The sequence below is a fragment of the Biomphalaria glabrata genome, chromosome 16 (genome assembly GCF_947242115.1).
Source record: "Biomphalaria glabrata chromosome 16, xgBioGlab47.1, whole genome shotgun sequence".
NCBI classification, from domain to species: domain Eukaryota; kingdom Metazoa; phylum Mollusca; class Gastropoda; family Planorbidae; genus Biomphalaria; species Biomphalaria glabrata.
The window spans coordinates 23,224,868-23,244,455 of NC_074726.1; the positions used below are offsets into that span (position 1 = coordinate 23,224,868).

Consider the following 19,588-nt stretch of genomic DNA (forward strand, 5'->3'; position numbering starts at 1 on the left):
ATACCTGTGACGACCAATACACATTCAGAATATCATGTGACTCCCGAAATGTTACATGGTATTAGACAACATACAAAATCCAAGACAGGACAGATCCAAAGCTTAAGGATATTGTTCTCCTTTACCCCGTAAAGAACAGGTGTACCTTGTGTGCTGTCTGGCGTAGAAGTAGTTTTCATAGACATTTACTCTCTCATTAGATACAGTAGAACCCACTTTGGGTTCAGTCACATGCCCAACTTCGCATTCCTGAACCCGGACCCGCGGGTACCTTACTACGCCACTGTATATATCATACGCATATGCCCAACCTGCGATCGCAGCTGTGTATCAAGGATTGGCCTCTTTAGTCACACAAGAAGTTGCAAAGGGAAAAGATCGTCTCTCGAGACGTAAAATGCCACAGATCAATGATTAATGATACGTTGTCTTAAAACTAAGTATCGTAACTCCAAACTGTTACGTTTGACAAGGGCATTTCCTATTAGATAAAAATGAGAAGAGAAATTTTTTTCCTGGGTTTTTTAAATCCTGCTATTCTTGTCAAATCCCAGCGAACTCTTGAATTAGAGAGTATAACAGTATTGACCCTCTACTCCTGATTAATAGTATCAATTGTTGACATTGTTTAGTTGAATGAGAGGCCATTAGTTATCTGACGGGGAGTCGTGAACTGCGCCACCTCAACCCCTCACTCTCTAAGTGTCCCCCCCCCCTCCCCTTTACGGTTTAACGCCACCGCTATCTGGCTAAGCTCAATTTGTTGGCAGTAAAAATAAGTCAACCCTTATGGGAACTAACTCTGTGCCGAGATTTAAAAAAGCAAACTTTTGATGTCCCCTGGCAGATATTTATCATGATGTCATGACGCAGCGGAAGTCATTAAGGGGACAATGGCGGCCATTGTGTTTCCGTGACAACAGACAACTAAATGACCCACTTACTGGAACTTCTCTAGTGTAGAATGTGACCTTATAAAATATTGTTTTCCAATACAATGGCTAGAACCACACAAAGGACTTTTTTTGACATAGACAAATCACAAATGAACATTTCCAAGCTAAAGTTGTCCAAATGTATACATTTGTTGATGTTGGCACTATGTCATATATTCCTTAGTGAGAAAGACAAAATTAGTACTAATATTACGCGCGTTGCGTTGTTTTAAAAAAGGATTGTCTTTGAGTCTGAAAACTAAAGAAGGGCAGTATTTCAAGAACCTCCCCGTGACCTACATACTTTGCCAAATTCAACGCAATCAGAGCCAATGTTTGCTGAGGGGTCCATTTATACTTCTTTTTCGCTGTATTCGGTGGTATCTTTTTTATTTGATCTGAAACATGTGTCCCACAAACCAAGCAAAATATCTCCAGCTGTTTCTTTTTTGCGTTAATGTGTTGGCCGTTGTTCCGCTCGTGATCTTATCGCCGCGTTCTGAATGTCCATAAACCTAAATGGACATTTGTGACGACCTACACCTGAAAGATTTTTATTTAGAACTGTAAAGACCCGTAACCAGCTAATGACTAGCCTCCTCGTAACATGAACTTCATCTTTTTACTTAATACATGCACAAAATATTCAAATATTTGAAGTTAAAGCTTAAGTAATCCATTTACTTCCAACGATTTGACGATTTTAGTTATAGAGACAATATATATATATAGTCACTAACACGCCAGCAAACCAAACTTACTGCTACTACCAGATTACCCACGTCATCATTTTGTCCACCTCTCGCGCTCACATAATGAGGAACAACCACAATACATATATATGTGTGTGTGTGTGTGTGTGTGTGTGTGTGTGATATTTTCTATATAAATATCCATACAGATAGATAGATAGATAGATAGATAGATAGATAGATAGATAGATAGATAGATAGATAGATAGATAGATAGATAGATAGATAGATAGATAAAATGTTTGAAATGTTTACATGTTCCGGATGTTCCTTCAGAGTTGAAGATAGTTTACTTCCTAGTCCAAACCTCCAGCAGGACTACGCGGGATGGGAGCGGGCAGGGTTTGAACCCGGGACTATCGATAAATCCGAACTACAGTCCAGCGCGCAAACCGCACGACCAGGCAGACATTCAGATAGATAGATAGATAGATAGATAGATAGATAGATAGATAGATAGATAGATAGATAGATAGATAGATAGATAAATAAATAGATAATTGATTTCTTCATTGATTGTTTCATTGATTGACAGGTTCTTTAAGCAAAACAATAACTAACACACACCAGATTCCAAAATAATTAATTAACTATCAAATTAAACAATATCATTTTAAATACGACATTGTCCTAAATAATCACCATATCTCTCCTAAGATAAAAAGTCGATAGTATAGCGAAAACCTTTTAATCACTTTTTTTTATTAGTGCAAATCTTCCATTGTCACTATCTGAGAGACAGGTTTTAAACAGCATACCCGGCTCTTGTTGAGCGTAAAGTTGTCCTTGTATAAGACTCAGACATATTGAATTATAATCATCACTTAATATGATAGACAGAATCAGCGTATTGTAGAATACATTATTATAGAACAAGCATTTTAATTTTTCTAACAAGAAAAAACGAAATAATTTAAAAAAAAAAGAAAAAAAAAAAAAAAGCTTATACGATGTTTAGTTACATCAATTATTGGGATCAGTCATGTAATTAAATTTGTTATTGATCTAGACAAGCAAGAATAAATCTGTGCGATTAGAAATAGTTTTTAACCATTGTTTTTTGTTTATCGCTATTTTATGCTTTTAGCTTTCTCACTACGCAATGATCCTATCACTGGACCAGTTGGGAAAGGTGTGGGGGAGAGTAAGAAAGGAATATAGGGGTGAATTTCACGCTAATGGTTTTTATTTTTAAAAAAGGGGGTGAACAACCTGAATTCGAACTCTTGACTCATGGCGACATTCTTATAAATTTGCTAGTGAAGTGAGTAGAAAAATAAAATATTGTAGAGTTATGGTGTTCGTTTCAAGTTTGTGTACAGTGTAAATAATGCACAACTTCTCAAATAATCTAACAAAGCCGGGGGAAACTATTTTAAAGTGTAATCTAAAAAACTGAAATCTTCTTTTAAATAAATATAATGCTTTTATTCTGGAACTCGGAATTACTGAAATAATATACACTCTACATAAATGTACAATAAAATTCAATTTAGATTATTTTCCTCTAATCGTTGCTCTCCTTTTGATGAATATATCCGTTCTTTAAATACTACCTTTTGCCTCTTTTATAGTCACGTCCAAACTTTTTTTTTTATTATGAAAAAAACTACTTAAATAAATGTCACAACTTGTCAACAACAAACATGACCTTGCGCTAGAAAAAATTCAATCTAAAAATAAAGTCAATGCAACGACTGCTTTATGTTACACAACATAGAATTATTTCTAATTTAAATATGTTATTACAGAATTCAGTATTGTAATTGTAATTTGTATTTTAGAATCCTTAATGGAATTCGCTATAATAAGATGCGCTAGTTATATAATGTTTTACTGTTATAAATAGCATTTTAGAATTGGAAATACGAGAATAAGTTCGTTATAGAAGATGTTTTTATAATATATACTAAAGTACAATTTGTTATTTAAAAAATGTGCTAATAAACTATTTCAAAATTTATTAAAGTGACATACATGGAGATATAGATCTACGAATTACAAATTCCTTATGGACAATTCATTAAATTCTTTATGTCCAGATGATTGCACGCATGTGATTACAAATTGAATGATATTTCAATCATTTATAGAAAGCAGACGTGGACAGCAGGTAAACATTTATTGATTTCACTGTTATTTCAAAGTCTGCAATGCGGCCATGATGGTGCATATACACTGTGTTTATTTATAGAGATCATGTTTCATAGATCCAGAATAGGCTTTTATTTCTGTGTCTTTGTAAACTGGTTAGCATATTGGTTCGGTGAACTAAACACAAGTAAAGTTCTTCCACATAGAAAAATAGTATAGAAACAGTTAATGTGTTTTTGTGTATTTGTTTGTTAATATGCTGGGGGGAGTTTTTTGGGGTTAAAAATGTGGTTGTTTTGTTGATTGTTTGTTAAGATGTCTTATTGGTTGCTTAGTCCATTGTTTGGTTATTTAAGTTTCGCATTTAAAAATGTTGTTTGTTTGATTGTTTGGTGGTCTAGTTGTTTTGTTGTTTTGTTTGATTTGGTTGATCACTTTTTTCGTTGCTGTTTATTACAAAGCTTCTATCAACTCACTCTGTGTCTGTCTGGTTAAACGTTTGAACACGTTATTTCTCCCACACCCATTCTAAATGTGAGTGGGTTTTGTCTCGTAAGATAATTGTACACTTTATTTCTCCCAAACCCATCCTTGGATCAAGTTTAAACCTTAAACAATTATTTATTGTTCCTTAAACAAAAATACACGAATGAATTAAAAATTAACCAATTATTCAATTAATTATTGATAATTATTCTGTTTGATGTTGAAAAGGGGAAAAAACTTCTACAGTATTGAGACACACAAGTGTAAATATTGAGTTCTTCCACGTATATAAGCCCAGTTTTTAGTATTTTTTTAATGTTTGGTAGTTTGGCTGCTTGCTTGGTTGTTTGTTATTTCCATAGTTAATTGATTGTTTGATTGTTCTGTTGTTTGCTTGGTCGATTGTTCGGTTAGTAGTTTGGCTGCTTGCTTGGTTGTATTGTTTTATTTGTTTCTTTTCATCCCGCTGGAAGAAGTATTAGGTTTGTAACTATCCTAGCCATTGTTATTTTAACAAACACTATTGTTTCTCTGAGACACATAGCCACAGAACTAGAGCAAAAACTCAGTCAGGCATGACCGCTCTTCCATGAATGACGTAAGACATGGAGTCTGTGCTTTGTATTTGGAATTCATATTTTTATGTTATTGTTGTGATCCAAAGCGCCTACACTTATAAGTGTTGTCAGAAAGGAGAACGACTCTTGTCTTATCTTGAACTTTTACATATCAAATTAATTTTTAAAAAGAAAGACGAAAAGGCAGCTCAAGTAGACAACGGCTATGTCTGCGTTAGATGTGACAAAATATGTAGGTCGCAACTGGGACAACGTGGTCGCAGAAAATACTGCACTCATCCTTAATTTTCATAATCGGTGACGATGCCTGTATTTTTAATGAAGACATCTTAGTCAACAAAGTTATGAGTATTTTATACAATACATTACATTTGGATACTCATAGCCAGTGACAAAGGGATTTATTCTTCTTTAGATCTCTTTAATTTGTCATGTATATAGGTGTAAGTTTCGCTGCATAAAGTAATCAACTATTGATGAATATTAAGTATTTTAGCTTTGATCTACCTACCTACCTACCTACATATCTACCTACTTACATATCTATCTATCTATCTATCTATCTATCTATCTATCTATCTATCTATCTATCTATCTATCTATCTATCTTTGATTTTAAAAATATATCGTATGAATATTTTTTGTTAGTTTGTGTTTATAGGAAAACTTGGTTGCTCTTAGCTGTGATTTTACACTGTTACGTTGCTTGGTGACTGCAACACATGTATGTGTATTGCCTGTAACTGTCTATGACATGGACTCACTAAACACATCCTTGCCCACTATACCATTGCAAAGAAAATACAACATTGAGTTATCTTTTCATCGCCGTATCAGCCTTTCCTATACGACAATGAAGTTCAACTATAGCGTGCTAATAGTGCACTAAACAATGAATGACTCGGTTAGGTACCCAATACTCAGGCCTGAAACAATGAATGACTGGTTTAGGTACCCAATACTCAGGCATGAAACAATGAATAACTCGGTTAGGTACCCAATACTCAGGCATGAAACAATGAATAACTCGGTTATCTTCCTAATATTCTTAAGGTACACAATACATGAAAACCTGAGCATGCTGATCATCTTATATTTACCGCGATTCATAAGTCACTGTACGTAAAGGGTTAATTATAATAACAGTTAACCACACCCAGATATAGATACTAATGATACGCCCTTATTGATTGGGCTTAATCTTCTTATAGCGTTCACGCCTTAAAACATAAGAACTCTCATGCCAGGCCTGACATCTATAAGTATAGAAAAGGTTGCTTACTAATACCAGACTGGCATCGAACCCAAACCTATTGCACTTACCCTATCGTCTTTCACTTTGTCTCCTCCATTCATGGACTTTTTACGGCTACGTCTCCGCTTCAAGGACCCCGAGCCTTCTCCCAAGTCGACGGCGACGCTGCTGTTTCTGTGGGTCGGGCTCTTGGAATTGTACTCTCGGATTGGGTCCGGCAGAGGTCGGTTATCCCTGGGGTCGTAGTGGTCAAATCCATTCTGTTCGCTGTACCTCCTAGAGTGGGCGTTGGGGTCCACTACCATAAAGTTATAGGCGACGCTCGCCATAGTGGCGCTTCCGGGAAGTGGCGTATCCAGTTTCTAGCCGTAGTGGGTGAGACTCTGAAACAGAGTCTCCTTGACACGAAAAAAAAAAAAGAATGAATACTTTAAGAAAACAATATATAACCTTGCTCTGCACAAACGATGCTCTTATTTAGGTGCGCTCTTACCACTTAGAAGTATAATATCTCTCCAAGAATACACATATTTAAATAAATTAATACAGATCAGTTATACAGTCCAATGTCTTTGTTGAGGCGTTCGTTCGCGTGACCAAGGTGACGCTTTTCTAGTAGCAACAGTTATTCCGTATAGATTTAGTGTTTAGCGAACTCTCGTGCGAGGAAGTTTATTCCCGGACTGTGTGATCAGTGCCGCCTGGTGGACTACTTCACATATTGACGAAATCAGTCAAACGGGAAATTCTAATGAGATCTGATGCTAACCTTAGAAAACAAGCACACATCACCAACACGTCGATATGTATGGTATGTATATTCAAACACTGGAAAAAAATTATTGAATAACAAAAAAAACCCCAGAACTAAACTTAAAAAAAACCCAAACACAATAGAACACGAAGATGATGATATCGCCAAGAGTGAGATAACTGAACATATAGATCCCCGAAGTAAAACACAGCCACCACAGTTTTACCCTCACCCTTTTCCTCTTCTACCACGACAATTACTTATCGATATTACGTCTTGTCCTGCACGACATCAGTTTGGAACTGTTTAAAGAGACGTTTTTTTTTTTTTCTCGGTTTGCTAGACTCGAGAGAGAAAAAAAATGGAATATCGACTACAGCATTAAACTTGACACCAAGAAATAGCTCGCAAGGCGAAATAAGAAATCACTATAGACTTTTTTTTTGTTGTTAAGTAATTTATGATCGTGGTATTTTCCTGAACTTGAGCTTTGTTTGTTTGTTTGTTTGTTTGTTTGTCTGTTTGTTTGCATGTTTGCCTTTATTTATAACATGAACTTCATTAAGAAGCGATTCAAATTAATTAATAAATAACGTGCTGTATTCAACATGTCATTATAAGGCATTCAATTTGTTTTTTATTTCTAGATATTAATATTACCCAGGGGCGTGTCAAAGCGCTTGGCTTCCGAAACGAGAGGTCTCGATTTCACAACCAACTCTAGTGGGTACCTGGCATACGTTGGGAAAGTACGATACTACGAGGTGGTTGATCGTTGTGCTGGCAACACGACACCATTGTTAACCGTCGACCATAAAAAATATGCGAGCTTTGCGTCATCGGACCAGATAGATCGTGAGTATTGAAAATGGGGGTGGGGGGCTCTTTATTTTAATATTATCTGGTTGAAAATCTACAAGTTTACCTGGTTGGGAATCTTATAAGTTTACCTGGTTGGGAATCTTATAAGTTTACCTGGTTGGGAATCTTATAAGTTTACCTGGTTGGGAATCTTATAAGTTTACCTGGTTGGAAATCTTATAAGTTTACCTGGTTGGGAATCTTATAAGTTTATCTGGTTGGGAATCTTATAAGTTTACCTGGTTGAGAATCTTATAAGTTTACCTGGTTGGGAATCTTATAAGTTTACCTGGTTGGGAATCTTATAAGTTTACCTGGTTGGGAATCTTATAAGTTTACCTGGTTGGGAATCTTATAAGTTTACCTGGTTGAGAATCTTATAAGTTTACCTGGTTGGGAATCTTATAAGTTTACCTGGTTGAGAATCTTATAAGTTTACCTGGTTGGGAATCTTATAAGTTTACTTGGTTGAGAATCAATAAGTTTAGTGGTTATGTATTTGATTGTGTTGATAATGCTCATGACGAAGATAAAAGACTATGGATGGATGGATGGATGGATAGATAAGATAGATAGATAGATAGATAGATAGATAGATAGATAGATAGATAGATAGATAGATAATAGACAGAATTACAAAGCTGATAATGTGTTAGTGCCTTATTTATAAAAGCATTTGGTATATTTCTATGTTTTATTATATTGGATAGTGATTTGATATACATTAATCCTCTATTTTAATAACTAAAAAAATAAGTAGTATTATGTATTCTTCTACTTATAAACCTAGATACTTTTACAATATTTTAAAATATGATGAGTTCTCAAATTATTATGGTTGCCTGGACTATGGTAACTTTTTGGCATTTATATTATTATTATTATTATTATTATTATTATTATTAAAATCACTCTCTAATTGTCGTTTTTTGAAAATATGTTTAAAGGATAAAGATTTTTCTGTAGTTTCTTCCCTTACTGTTACAAGAGAATATTTTTATTATTGTTAATATATTTTAAAAAATTCATGTACATAAACTTTCAATTAATACATCTCTATGTAAGAACATTGTTTTTCTTTTATCTCGTCTAGATCTTATTAATTTCTGAACAGGCCCAAGAAAAAAAAAATTGAAAGGAAACATGAAATGTATAATTGTATTTTTCTTTAAAAATACAATTAAATGTCAATCAGGATTTATAAGATGTTATATTTATAGATCTAATTATTGGATAATTAAATCAAGCATCTATCCAATGAGATACAGCAGTGCTGTTGTCCTCCTGCATTCGGTGCCAGGTTTTTAATGTTTTATCATCTATTACTTTCGAATCACATTTACAATGTGCTTTGTAAAATCTTTTCCATGTTTCGGATGTTACTTCAGATTTGACGAAAATATTTTATATTTGCCCAAGCCCCCTGCGGGAGGGGAGGGTCATGGAAGCGGACAGGGTTTGAACTTGGGACCATCAAGATCCCGAGCGACAGTCCAGAGCGCATACCGCACGAAACTAAAACACATCTCATCATGATACTTCAATCTTAAAGTGATACCTAGAACTACTTACGAAAAAGGTGAAGGTACCCCCTTTCTGCCAATCTATAAGGCAGATGATGTAAAGCTCATATGTTTTTATGGTCCACCGTTAACGAGGATATCATGTGACCAGCACAACGACCACTGATTTTTCCTCAACTAGTATCATGTACTCGGAGTCAAGGACGCCCTAAAAATCCAGAAATTCAAATTCATTGTCTTAACCGTGATTCGAACTTAAGACACCTAGAGCTTGCTGTATCAATATTAAACTCATCCACTCATCCTAGATCTACTTTAATTTCAACATTATTCTAGTTGTGACTATTTCAATTAGTTTAACAAATCGATAACACATCTATTTGAGTATTTTGGAAGCCAATGTGTAAACAATACTTTGTATGCCTGCTAATTATTGTTTTATCTTATGTTTCTTGATATATTTGTTCATATACTGGCGTAGTACAACGCTGCTTCCTAGCGCCATTTTCTATGCCATCACCAAGGAAGAGGTAACCCTTTATTTGTTGATATTATGTAAGCTCAATTAACTCCCCTACCTTTTATCCCCCATTCTTTATTAATGCGATACAAACGAATCCAAACCTAAATAAACGGCCGTGAATTCTTAAATACTGTCAAGCAAATTGAACCAGAAACATATTGTATAAAATACCACGAAAAAAAACAATCCAAGTGCACATACGTCACAGAGGGGAAACACAATTTCAAACAAACTTGACGGCAACTTAATAAGCCACACATCCACTACATAATCAAGGGAAGTAATCGAAGTGAAAGAAGAGAGAGAGAAAAAAAAAAACAATTGGCAGAAAGATGGAGGGGGAAAAAAAAATCCAAAACCTGAAATAGCCATGGCAGGTATTACGTCCAGGTCGCCAAGCGAAGCGGTGGACCCGTGTAGCTGCAACAGTGAGTTCTGGTTTTACGGCAATAGCCATGCGAGGTGAGTGACAGGGGAGGAGGGGGGAGAGATGGAAAGAAAGAGATGGAGATAAACTAAGAATGATAAGGGGAGGGGGAAGAGGACGGGGGACCCGCTTCATTGCTTCACCGTGAAAGATCGATGCTGAAAAGGGGGGGGGGGCATTCTCTTCAATAGTTGTGCTAGAGTCAATGGAGGACTGAGTTACCTTGTGTGTAGGTGTCGCGCGTGTGTGTGAGAGTCTGGATAAGGGGTTAAAGAATACGTGTGTGGAAGATGTGTGGAAGATGTAGAGTTATAAATAAATAAAATCACCAAAGTTCATGACCTTAGATCTTCACGATCTAAACAAAAAAAAAATTTAAGGTTATAACTGAAATCTGAGTCAAATGATGAGCAATAATTTTAAATTGATATTTCACGTGGATCAAATACAGATATGGGTAGACATAAACTAAATCTTTTCTGGGGTATATTCACGGCCTCAGAGGTCTGCAGGGTCAGTTATCACTACCTTTTCGGGTGATATCACAATAGGGCGAATGGTCATTTTAGTTAACTCAGACAGTCGTTAAATCTCCAAAGCATGATTTCAAATTGTTATTTGTACTGTTATGGAAAATAATTAATTTTCATTCTCTGGCACTTCCAGAGTCGATATTCTTTAAAGGGAAACAAAATTCATTGTAGTTCCTTTAACAGTATTCACTGAGAAATTTTCTGATGATGTGGCAGGTCTGCAGCAGAACTGCTCTTTGACAAGTAATAAGGATCCTCTTAGGAATTCTTAGGGCTTCGACTGTGTCAGCGAGGTCAGTAGTCAATATCACTTCGTTTGATATAATATAACTACTTTTTCACCGGCAAAAACCAAAAGGCAGGCGCCCCAAAGGCAGTCCACGAGCACGGTGCCTTGATGATGTAGAGGCAGATCTGCAGCTAAAAATCCGGGCATGGAGACGTAAAGCCCAGGATAGAAAAGAATGGAAAGATGCGCTAGAGCAGGCCAGGGCCCTACATGGGCTGTAGCGCCACTGGGATGGATGGATGTATTGTTACTATACTATACTAAAGTCGCTTAATATCTTAACTTAGATTTTCTTTGTTTTTCAATGTTAATTTTCCTTATATTGAGGTATAGTGGTACGGCGATGTCAATGATAGTTGCGGATTTTACTTTTTTGTTGATTTGGGCGATTGAAATCCACCGCCATGTCAGTCAAGACATGTCAAAAAGTACCATTTCAGATCTTGTGATGTATAAGGCAGATGATGTAAAGGTCACCTGTTTCTGTGTATTGTGGTCAACACAACGATCAAACGCCTTTACGTTTCACCAACTAATGCCAGGTGCCCTAAAATCCCCAAGTTCAAAATCCCAGTCTTCACCAGGATTCGAACCCGGAAGCCTCGGTTCGGAAGCCATGCGCTTTACCACTAAGCCACCGCGCCTCCCAAGAGGCATGTCTATCCCAGATTGTTAGACTCGAGGACTTCATGTTCGTATGTCGACATGGGTGGGAAGGTGTTTCTGGGAAAAACACAATCACGATTAGAAACTTTCTTGTCTGTATAAAAAATTCAAACTCAACCCCCCCCCCCTCTTCTCCACATGCAAAATGTACCACACATCATCACATTCCACAACCCTAAAGCTTAAATACTGAACATTAACTTCTAGCTTTTGCCTCGATATTAATAACAAAACAGGACTATGATTACATCTATTGAATTAAGTAAAAAGTTATCTACGCATATAGTCAGGCGGAGTTCGCGTGTTCTGAGCATCCCTGATGAAAAAGAAAAGAAGAAAACCCAGTTAATTGATGACACATTTAAACTCTAATTGCCTATTAACTCTAAAGACGTCTTTGAGAAAGAGTTTGATCAAAGAATGACGTATAAGACGTCACATTCATATCTAAGAGAATGACACATCACGACAGTCTTTTGACACATCACGAAATTTTATTGACACATCAGGACATCCTATTGACACATCACGACATTCTATTGACATGTCACGACATTCTATTGACACATCACGGCATTCTATTGACATGTCACGACATTCTATTGACATGTCACGACATTCTATTGACACATCGTGACATTCTATTGACACATCAGGACATCCTATTGACACATCACGACATTCTATTGACATGTCACAACATTCTATTGACATGTCACAACATTCTATTGACACATCACAGCATTCCATTGACATGTCACGACATTCTATTGACACATCGTGACATTCTATTGACACATCAGGACATCCTATTGACACATCACGACATTCTATTGACATGTCACGACATTCTATTGACATGTCACAACATTCTATTGACACATCACAGCATTCCATTGACATGTCACGACATTCTATTGACACATCGTGACATTCTATTGACACATCAGGACATCCTATTGACACATCACGACATTCTATTGACACATCACGGCATTCTATTGACACAAAACGACATTCTATTGACATATCACGACATCCTGTTGACACATCACGACATTCTATTGACACATCACGACATTCTATTGACATCACGACATTCTATTGACATCACGACATTCTATTGACACATCACGACATTCTATTAATTTATGGCATTTTGACTTAAATACATTATATAATCATCCTTAAAGGTTGTTATGAGGTTTTACCATCCTTCAGTGGTATGTGAATAGTATAAGTAGAGACTTCATTTTGTAACCATACTTAGGGTGGTACTGCTCTAAAAGTCTCCTTAACGATATTGAATAAGTTTTCAAATAATTATCTCACATTATTCTTTATATAATACGAAGTAAGGACAATTTAACATCATAAAGCAAGCATTATCTACTTTTTTTTTATTTAAACAGCACTATATTGTTCAGTTAAGCAATCGTCAAATGAAGTTGTCTTTGCTTTATTGACCCGTAGGTTAGGTCCCTTGATTAAATCTTTCCGCTACATAAATGATTTACCTGACTGACACGGAAAGTGATTGGGAACTGACACATTTGTAACTGTGTCCTTGCCATGCTTGGTATTGACTGCCACTCACTGACGCACAGACATAAAACTAATGAGGCTGAATTCATAAACTTCATTCGTTTATTTTTTATTTCTTTTGGTTAGAGTTTTTTACTATTTCAATTTGGTTCGGTATTTTTTTTCTTTTCTCTCTTTTATTATTAAATATGAAAGGGCATCTAAGTTAAGTTTCGCCCCACCGTAACGCATATTTAACTTAGGGCGCCTATTTTTTTCACTAAAATTATAGAGATGATTCTGGTAGTTTCTTTTTGTATATGATTGCACGCTTCTATCTTCAACTTGGTGTCAACAACTTTTCTGAGGCTGCTGCCTCGTTTGGTCTTACTATCAACCTCCGTAAAACGGGTGATGTGTTCCGGAATTCTCCTGATGAAAATTTGCTCCAGAAGTCAATGTGAACAGGCTACTCTTTTAATGAGGTCAACTACTTTGTCTAATTAGGCAGCACAGTGTCCAATGATGCATGACGGTTTAGGGAAATAAACAAATGTCTGACTAACGCCCTCAGCGCTACTGGTCGAATCCGATTAATAGCAGAGCGGAATATGTCTATCAACTAAAATTGGTGTCTATAAAGCAGTTATCCTAACCACATTCCTGTATTGCTCTAAGACCTGCTCTCTCTGTAAGTGGTATCTATACCTTCTCGAACTCTTTCAGCAAAGAGGCGCCCCCCCCTAAAAACACACACACACACACACCAAAAGCAATAAAAGAAGATATCAACTCTATGGACCTGTCTTGGCAGCTGATAGCTTCTGAGGCCATATGAAAAAAAAATCCCTTACTGGAGACATGCGCAGATGACGAAAAGGGAACTTAATCTGTGGTCAAAGGCTGTAGTGAAATATGCAAGTCGCAACTGGATCTGCCTGATACTTTGAAATACTGCTCTTATCCTTAATCTTCCCAATCAAAAACATTGTTTTTGTTTTTAATGTTTGTCTTTTATTTTTCAGGATTATTAGGAAGGTGGCATGTGGTGGTGGTGGTGGTGGTGGTATTAGTGGGGAGTGATCTAAGGAGTCCATTTAGCCTTGCGCCACGAAAATCTATCCATACTAATTCCAAACAAATCTTTAACGGCCATTTCGTTTTAAGGTCATGTGTGAGATCTGTTGTCAGATCTGCAGCCGGGCATCTAGTAAAAAGATACGCTGAACGAATCCTAGACAACCACGTGACTCGGACATCACTAATAATTATCAACAAAGAAAATCTTGCCTGGGAGAATTGTGGCAACGGAACCTGATACCATTCAGCCATCTATCCGACGTCCTTCGAGTGTTGCGGAGTGACACGGCGTTCTATCGGGCACTGATCACATGTCCGTGGTCGAGGCGTCATAGCTCGGGCTCTGCGATGTCACGTTTTAGGGTCGGATGAAACTTCTTCTGTTTCTCTATCCTCTCGTGGACCCTAACACCCAGGAATAAACGTCGCTCCCCCCCTCCGCCAACCACATCCACCAAACAACAGGGGAGCGCAGGAATGGGCCTACTTTTCCCAGAGTTATCAGCCTAGCGGAGTTGTTCGGTGTGATGCGGCATTGTCTTCCGGGATGACCTTGACCGACATCTGTGTGTGCGTGGGAATGCGTGTATGTGAAATCCAGTACACACATTGTGACGACGTAATTTCATTGCTCTAAATCAGTGATGGGCAAACTACGGCCAGCGGGCCAAGTCCGGCCCACATAGACGTCTCATAAGGCCCTCCACATTTTTTTGTGTAATAGCCTAATACTTAAAATAGCAATGTCACTGACATGAATAACACAAATTAATGCTAGTTTATAATTTGAATTAATCCTGCTACAAACTAATGTGTCTCATTCGCAATGAAAGCGTGGTCGTTTATAAGGAATAGAATATATTTCGATGTTTCACGTGTAACTAAATAGAATTCTTGATGCATCCATGGCCAATGATGAGAGAAAAGAAAAGCATCTCTTAGAAGAATTATTAGCGAAATCCTTTTCGAAAACTTTATAATACCCGAAAAGCCGCTATATATGTAATTATAATGTAATTGAGTGTTAGTGCTATTTCTATAACTAATAAAACTCTTTCTGATGGAGACTTAAAGTAATGTTAAGATTCATTATATCGTTGTAGTCTAAGAAAATGATTTTGAAACTATAACTTTATCTCGAGAACTATATCAATTATAGAGTTAAATGAATATATGAATATTGTCCAACTTTGTCCGAAATTATCCATTACAGTGAACTTCAAAGATTAGTAACTAAGTCGGAAAGTACTCATCACGGGGAAGATACGACCCGCAGGCCCTAAAAGGAGGCCCTAAAACTTCTTCAAAAGCGTCAATAAAAATCCACTTAATAATAAAAGTATTAATATTTCTGTAGCACGTGTGCTCTACAAACAAAACTTGTAAATTAAATTAAATTTTTGTTCGTTTAAAAATAACATTATTTAATATGCATATTTTAGATCAAAAATTAAATTATGTAGGGTTTAGGCAACATAGTAACTCTGAAGCTATTGTTGTAAATTACGAGCACACTACAAGCAGACACTCTGTAACCACGGCAATCTTGCCAACTGTAGATTTAAAATGCTGTCAGTAAAGATTCTCATTTTTTTTCCCTTTCTATTGTATCCCATGGGCAGTAGCCCCGCCTGCCCTTACTCAAATCCGACCCTGCGCAGGCGTACTTTTGGCATCTGACGGAGCGGAAAATAATCTGGATTTATTCTGGAACACAAAGTGGGTCTAGAGCAGTGATTCCCAAAGTGGTCTATATGGACCCCCAGGGGTCTACGAAGACTTCCAAGGGGTCTACGAAAGTGAAAAAATAAATTGGGGGTCTATGAGATGTCCAAGGGGGTCTATGATAATAGATTTCATTTAAGCAGGTCGTGACTTTAATTTTTACATCCCATTAATGTAATTCTTCACACTAGATATAATTTGTAACTTAATTAATCATTTAAATATTTATCCTGCTATTCAAACGAAAATCTGTTGTGTTTAATTTCAATACTTATTAAAATAACTTAATTTTGTCTTCATGTAAATAATGTTTAACAAAAAGAAATGTAGATTGTATAGCGTTGATTATATAAATTTCATTCTTTCCTTGTCAACCAAGCGGTTGCCGATTACCTTTTTTATGACGATATGAAACTAATTACGCTTGAGGATCATCTGCGGCAATATCACCCTGATAACAAGATATAGATTTGAAAAACTTTTGAAGATTCAAAGATAAAGTTCAGAATAGACCCACAAAATCTTTATTCAACATCATGTAGAGAAGATGGTGGTTTATGAGTCTTACAATTTCTGTTCACTTATAGCAAAATAAGGGTGTGCACTGTGGTGGTAGTGGTTAAGCGCTTTGCTTCCGTAATTGGGGTCCTGGGTTCGAATCTCGGTGAATTTTGAATTTCAGGATTTTTAGGGCTCCCTTGAGTCCACCCATCCCTAATGGGTACCTGAATTATGTTAGTAAAAGTAAAGGCGTTGTTCTGCACATATGACACCCTGCTCGTTAACCGTTGGCCAAAGAAACAAATGACCATAACATCATCACAATGTCTGAAAGGGGAAATTTACTTATGTATGGCAAAATGCGGCAAACACCATAGGTAAAACATTGATTTGTACCAGCCGTTGTAGTTTTAAAACCTGTTTTACACAAACCTACATCTGATACTATTAAAAGAATTTCTTTAAGCAACAATACAGTTCAAGGTTGCTTCGGTGGCATGAGTTATTCTTTGCAAACGACATATATAAGTTTGGACTCAGCAGCGTCACAGGTTCTGACAGGGTGTAGCAATGTGTGCTGAAAACTGCATAAGAGTCGCCGGCTCCTTATATTTCCTCAGGAGAGTTTTGAATTCAGTTTTACTTCTGCTAGGTGGGTAGCCAGCCAAGACTAATCAGCCCCTCATGCTCGAAGCTTACACTGGTTTAGGCGACAGTCACTCGCCTTCGCTCTTTCTCCCGATAGTGATAACATCTTCGCGCTGACTCAATATTTGAGCAACTCGTGAAACGTCAACAAATACACGAGAAACTGCTCTTTGCGAAAACTCTTACAATGATACTTAAGGCCATTGTGTTTGGAGATTCCAGCAATACATATTGTTACTTTAATTGGTTTTGAATTTTATCAATAAAAAAGAGAGATCTCTAAAATCTCTAATATGTAGCTTTAAATTACTTTTTCACTTTTCAACTTTCTACAGATAGAAATTAGGAGGCGTTTTGGCTGAGTGGTAAACTGCTTGGCTTCAGAACCGGGGGTCCCGAGTTTGAATCCTGTTGAAGACTTGGATTTTTAATTTCGGGATCTTTTTGGCGCCTCTAAGGCCACACAGCTCTAATGGGTACCTGACATTAGTTGGGGAAAGTAAGGGCTGTTGGTCGTTGTGCTGGTCACATGACACCCTCGATAATCGTAGGGCACAGAAACAGATGACCTTTACATCATCTGCCCTATGGATCACAGAGTGTGAGGGGAACTTTACTTTACTTTTTGTAGAGATAGAAATTAGTTTTTAAAAAAAGTTGAATTTGCAAAAAATTTGAAAGTTAAGCAGGGGGTCTACCGAAAACCAGAAAACATGGCAAGGGGTCTACGAGACAAAAAAGTTTGGGAACCACTGGTCTAGAGTGAGACACTAGATGTAGCTAGCTACATCGCTGGGAAAAAAAAAACACGTTGCCAATAATTATAGCCCTAAATATTTAAATTTGTTCATTTTCAAAAGTAGCAAATATTCTCAATTATAATATAACAAAAATAACCCAGACTTTAATATGTAGTTTTAAAACAAGAAATAAAAAATACCCAGACGTTTGCATCTCGTTTAAAAAAAAAAAAAAAAATCAGCGTCGAAATATATTCACATAGAATTGTTATTTAAATCTATTTTTTTTTATTATACACATAAATTTATATTTTAATTTCTTAATCGCAAAGAAATAAAATGTCTTTATTGATATGAATGAATATCCCGCATGAAAGTGCTCTGAGAATACGGCTAATAACTATTAAATCTGGGATAATAAACACAGCAGCGGCAGAACTGACACAATACTTTTCAGCGTCCCTTCGAACCCGATGTCACGGTTTGTAATGTCACTTCCTCAACGCAATGACAAGTCAAATGTCACAGTCAATCTAACTTCGCGTCATACAGCTACGCTGAGCTATCATCACTTTGGATGCAGGATAATAAAGCAAGAGAAATAGTCTCTCTATATTTAATGTACACTGTATAAGCTCTTGACTGTTCTATACATTTGTCCAAGACGTTTATATTTCAATTAGCTCAATGTACTCATATATAAATCTATCTATAGCCACTCTAAGCTTAAAAATTTTTTCTTAAAAAAACAAAACAAAACCAAAACAAAAAAAACGGAACAAACCATTTTTGATGTCCACAAACTCTGAAAAGAAAAAAAATAATAATAATAATTACTATATTTAGACAATGTAATGCAAAGAATATACAATATCTATGTATAATTCACATCTAAGAAAATAGGTCATGGAAAATATACCTATGTCAGTGAGTATGTCTACAATAACTCATGAAAAATATACCTAGGTCAGTGAGTATATCTAATACACATTATAGAGAATATACCTAGCTCACGAAGTATACTATAAATTACATATCTTGGAAAATATACTTAGGTCAGTGTGTATATATATCATCTAGGAAAATATATGAAGATAAGTAAGTAAAATACACAACTACGAAAATATACATAAGTTGTTGATGTTATCTGTTTCATAAATTATTATTATTTAAAAATGTTTCAAATTGTCAAAGCTGAAGTAGTCAAAGCCATGGGAAGACATAGTAGTCTGTCTTCTCAGCTTCACCCTGTATTATTTATTGTCGTCAAGCCCTAGTATCACTGGTATATGTCTTTACTTTACCGGGTTCATGATATTATGATGCTGACAGTTATTCGAACGCAGATTGTGTTGTGTATACCATTTTTTTAAATAACATCATAGCTTATTGCAATGGATATGCAGGCCAACAAATACCTATCGAAAAACTTACCATCGAACTATAAATATACGGTAAATGATCCTTTAATTTTGCTATGGCTCCGTACTGTTTAAACCTATCCCTAATGAACAAAGAAGCATCTAGATAATATACCATTGGGATCGAAAACTGCGGCTCCTTGGCGAAAGGTGTAGTGCAGGTTCGAAATAGGTTTTATACATTTGCCCTGTAAGAGGCTATTGGAAAGCGAGCCGACAGAAAAGAAGTACATTTTTTTTAAATGCAACAATTGTGCGGATAGTTGCACTCAG

General features: G+C 36.3%; 1 protein-coding gene across 2 annotated transcripts in view; it reads right to left on the reverse strand.

The window, feature by feature from the left end:
- The window catches only part of LOC106069993 (cys-loop ligand-gated ion channel-like), a 138,000-nt gene extending 127,937 nt beyond the window's left edge, over positions 1–10,063 (reverse strand). Inside the window, exons 1-2 of one of the 2 annotated variants that reach the window (XM_056013726.1) lie at positions 9,963–10,063; positions 6,169–6,928 (exon numbers count right to left, since the gene is read on the reverse strand). In XM_056013726.1, coding sequence (XP_055869701.1) covers positions 6,169–6,429 — 261 coding nt within the window. In that variant the 5' untranslated portion in view covers positions 6,430–6,928; positions 9,963–10,063. The remainder of the gene's footprint in view (positions 1–6,168; positions 6,929–9,962) is intronic. The other variant, XM_056013727.1, reaches the window with a different exon arrangement.
- Positions 10,064–19,588: the final 9,525 nt, after the last annotated feature.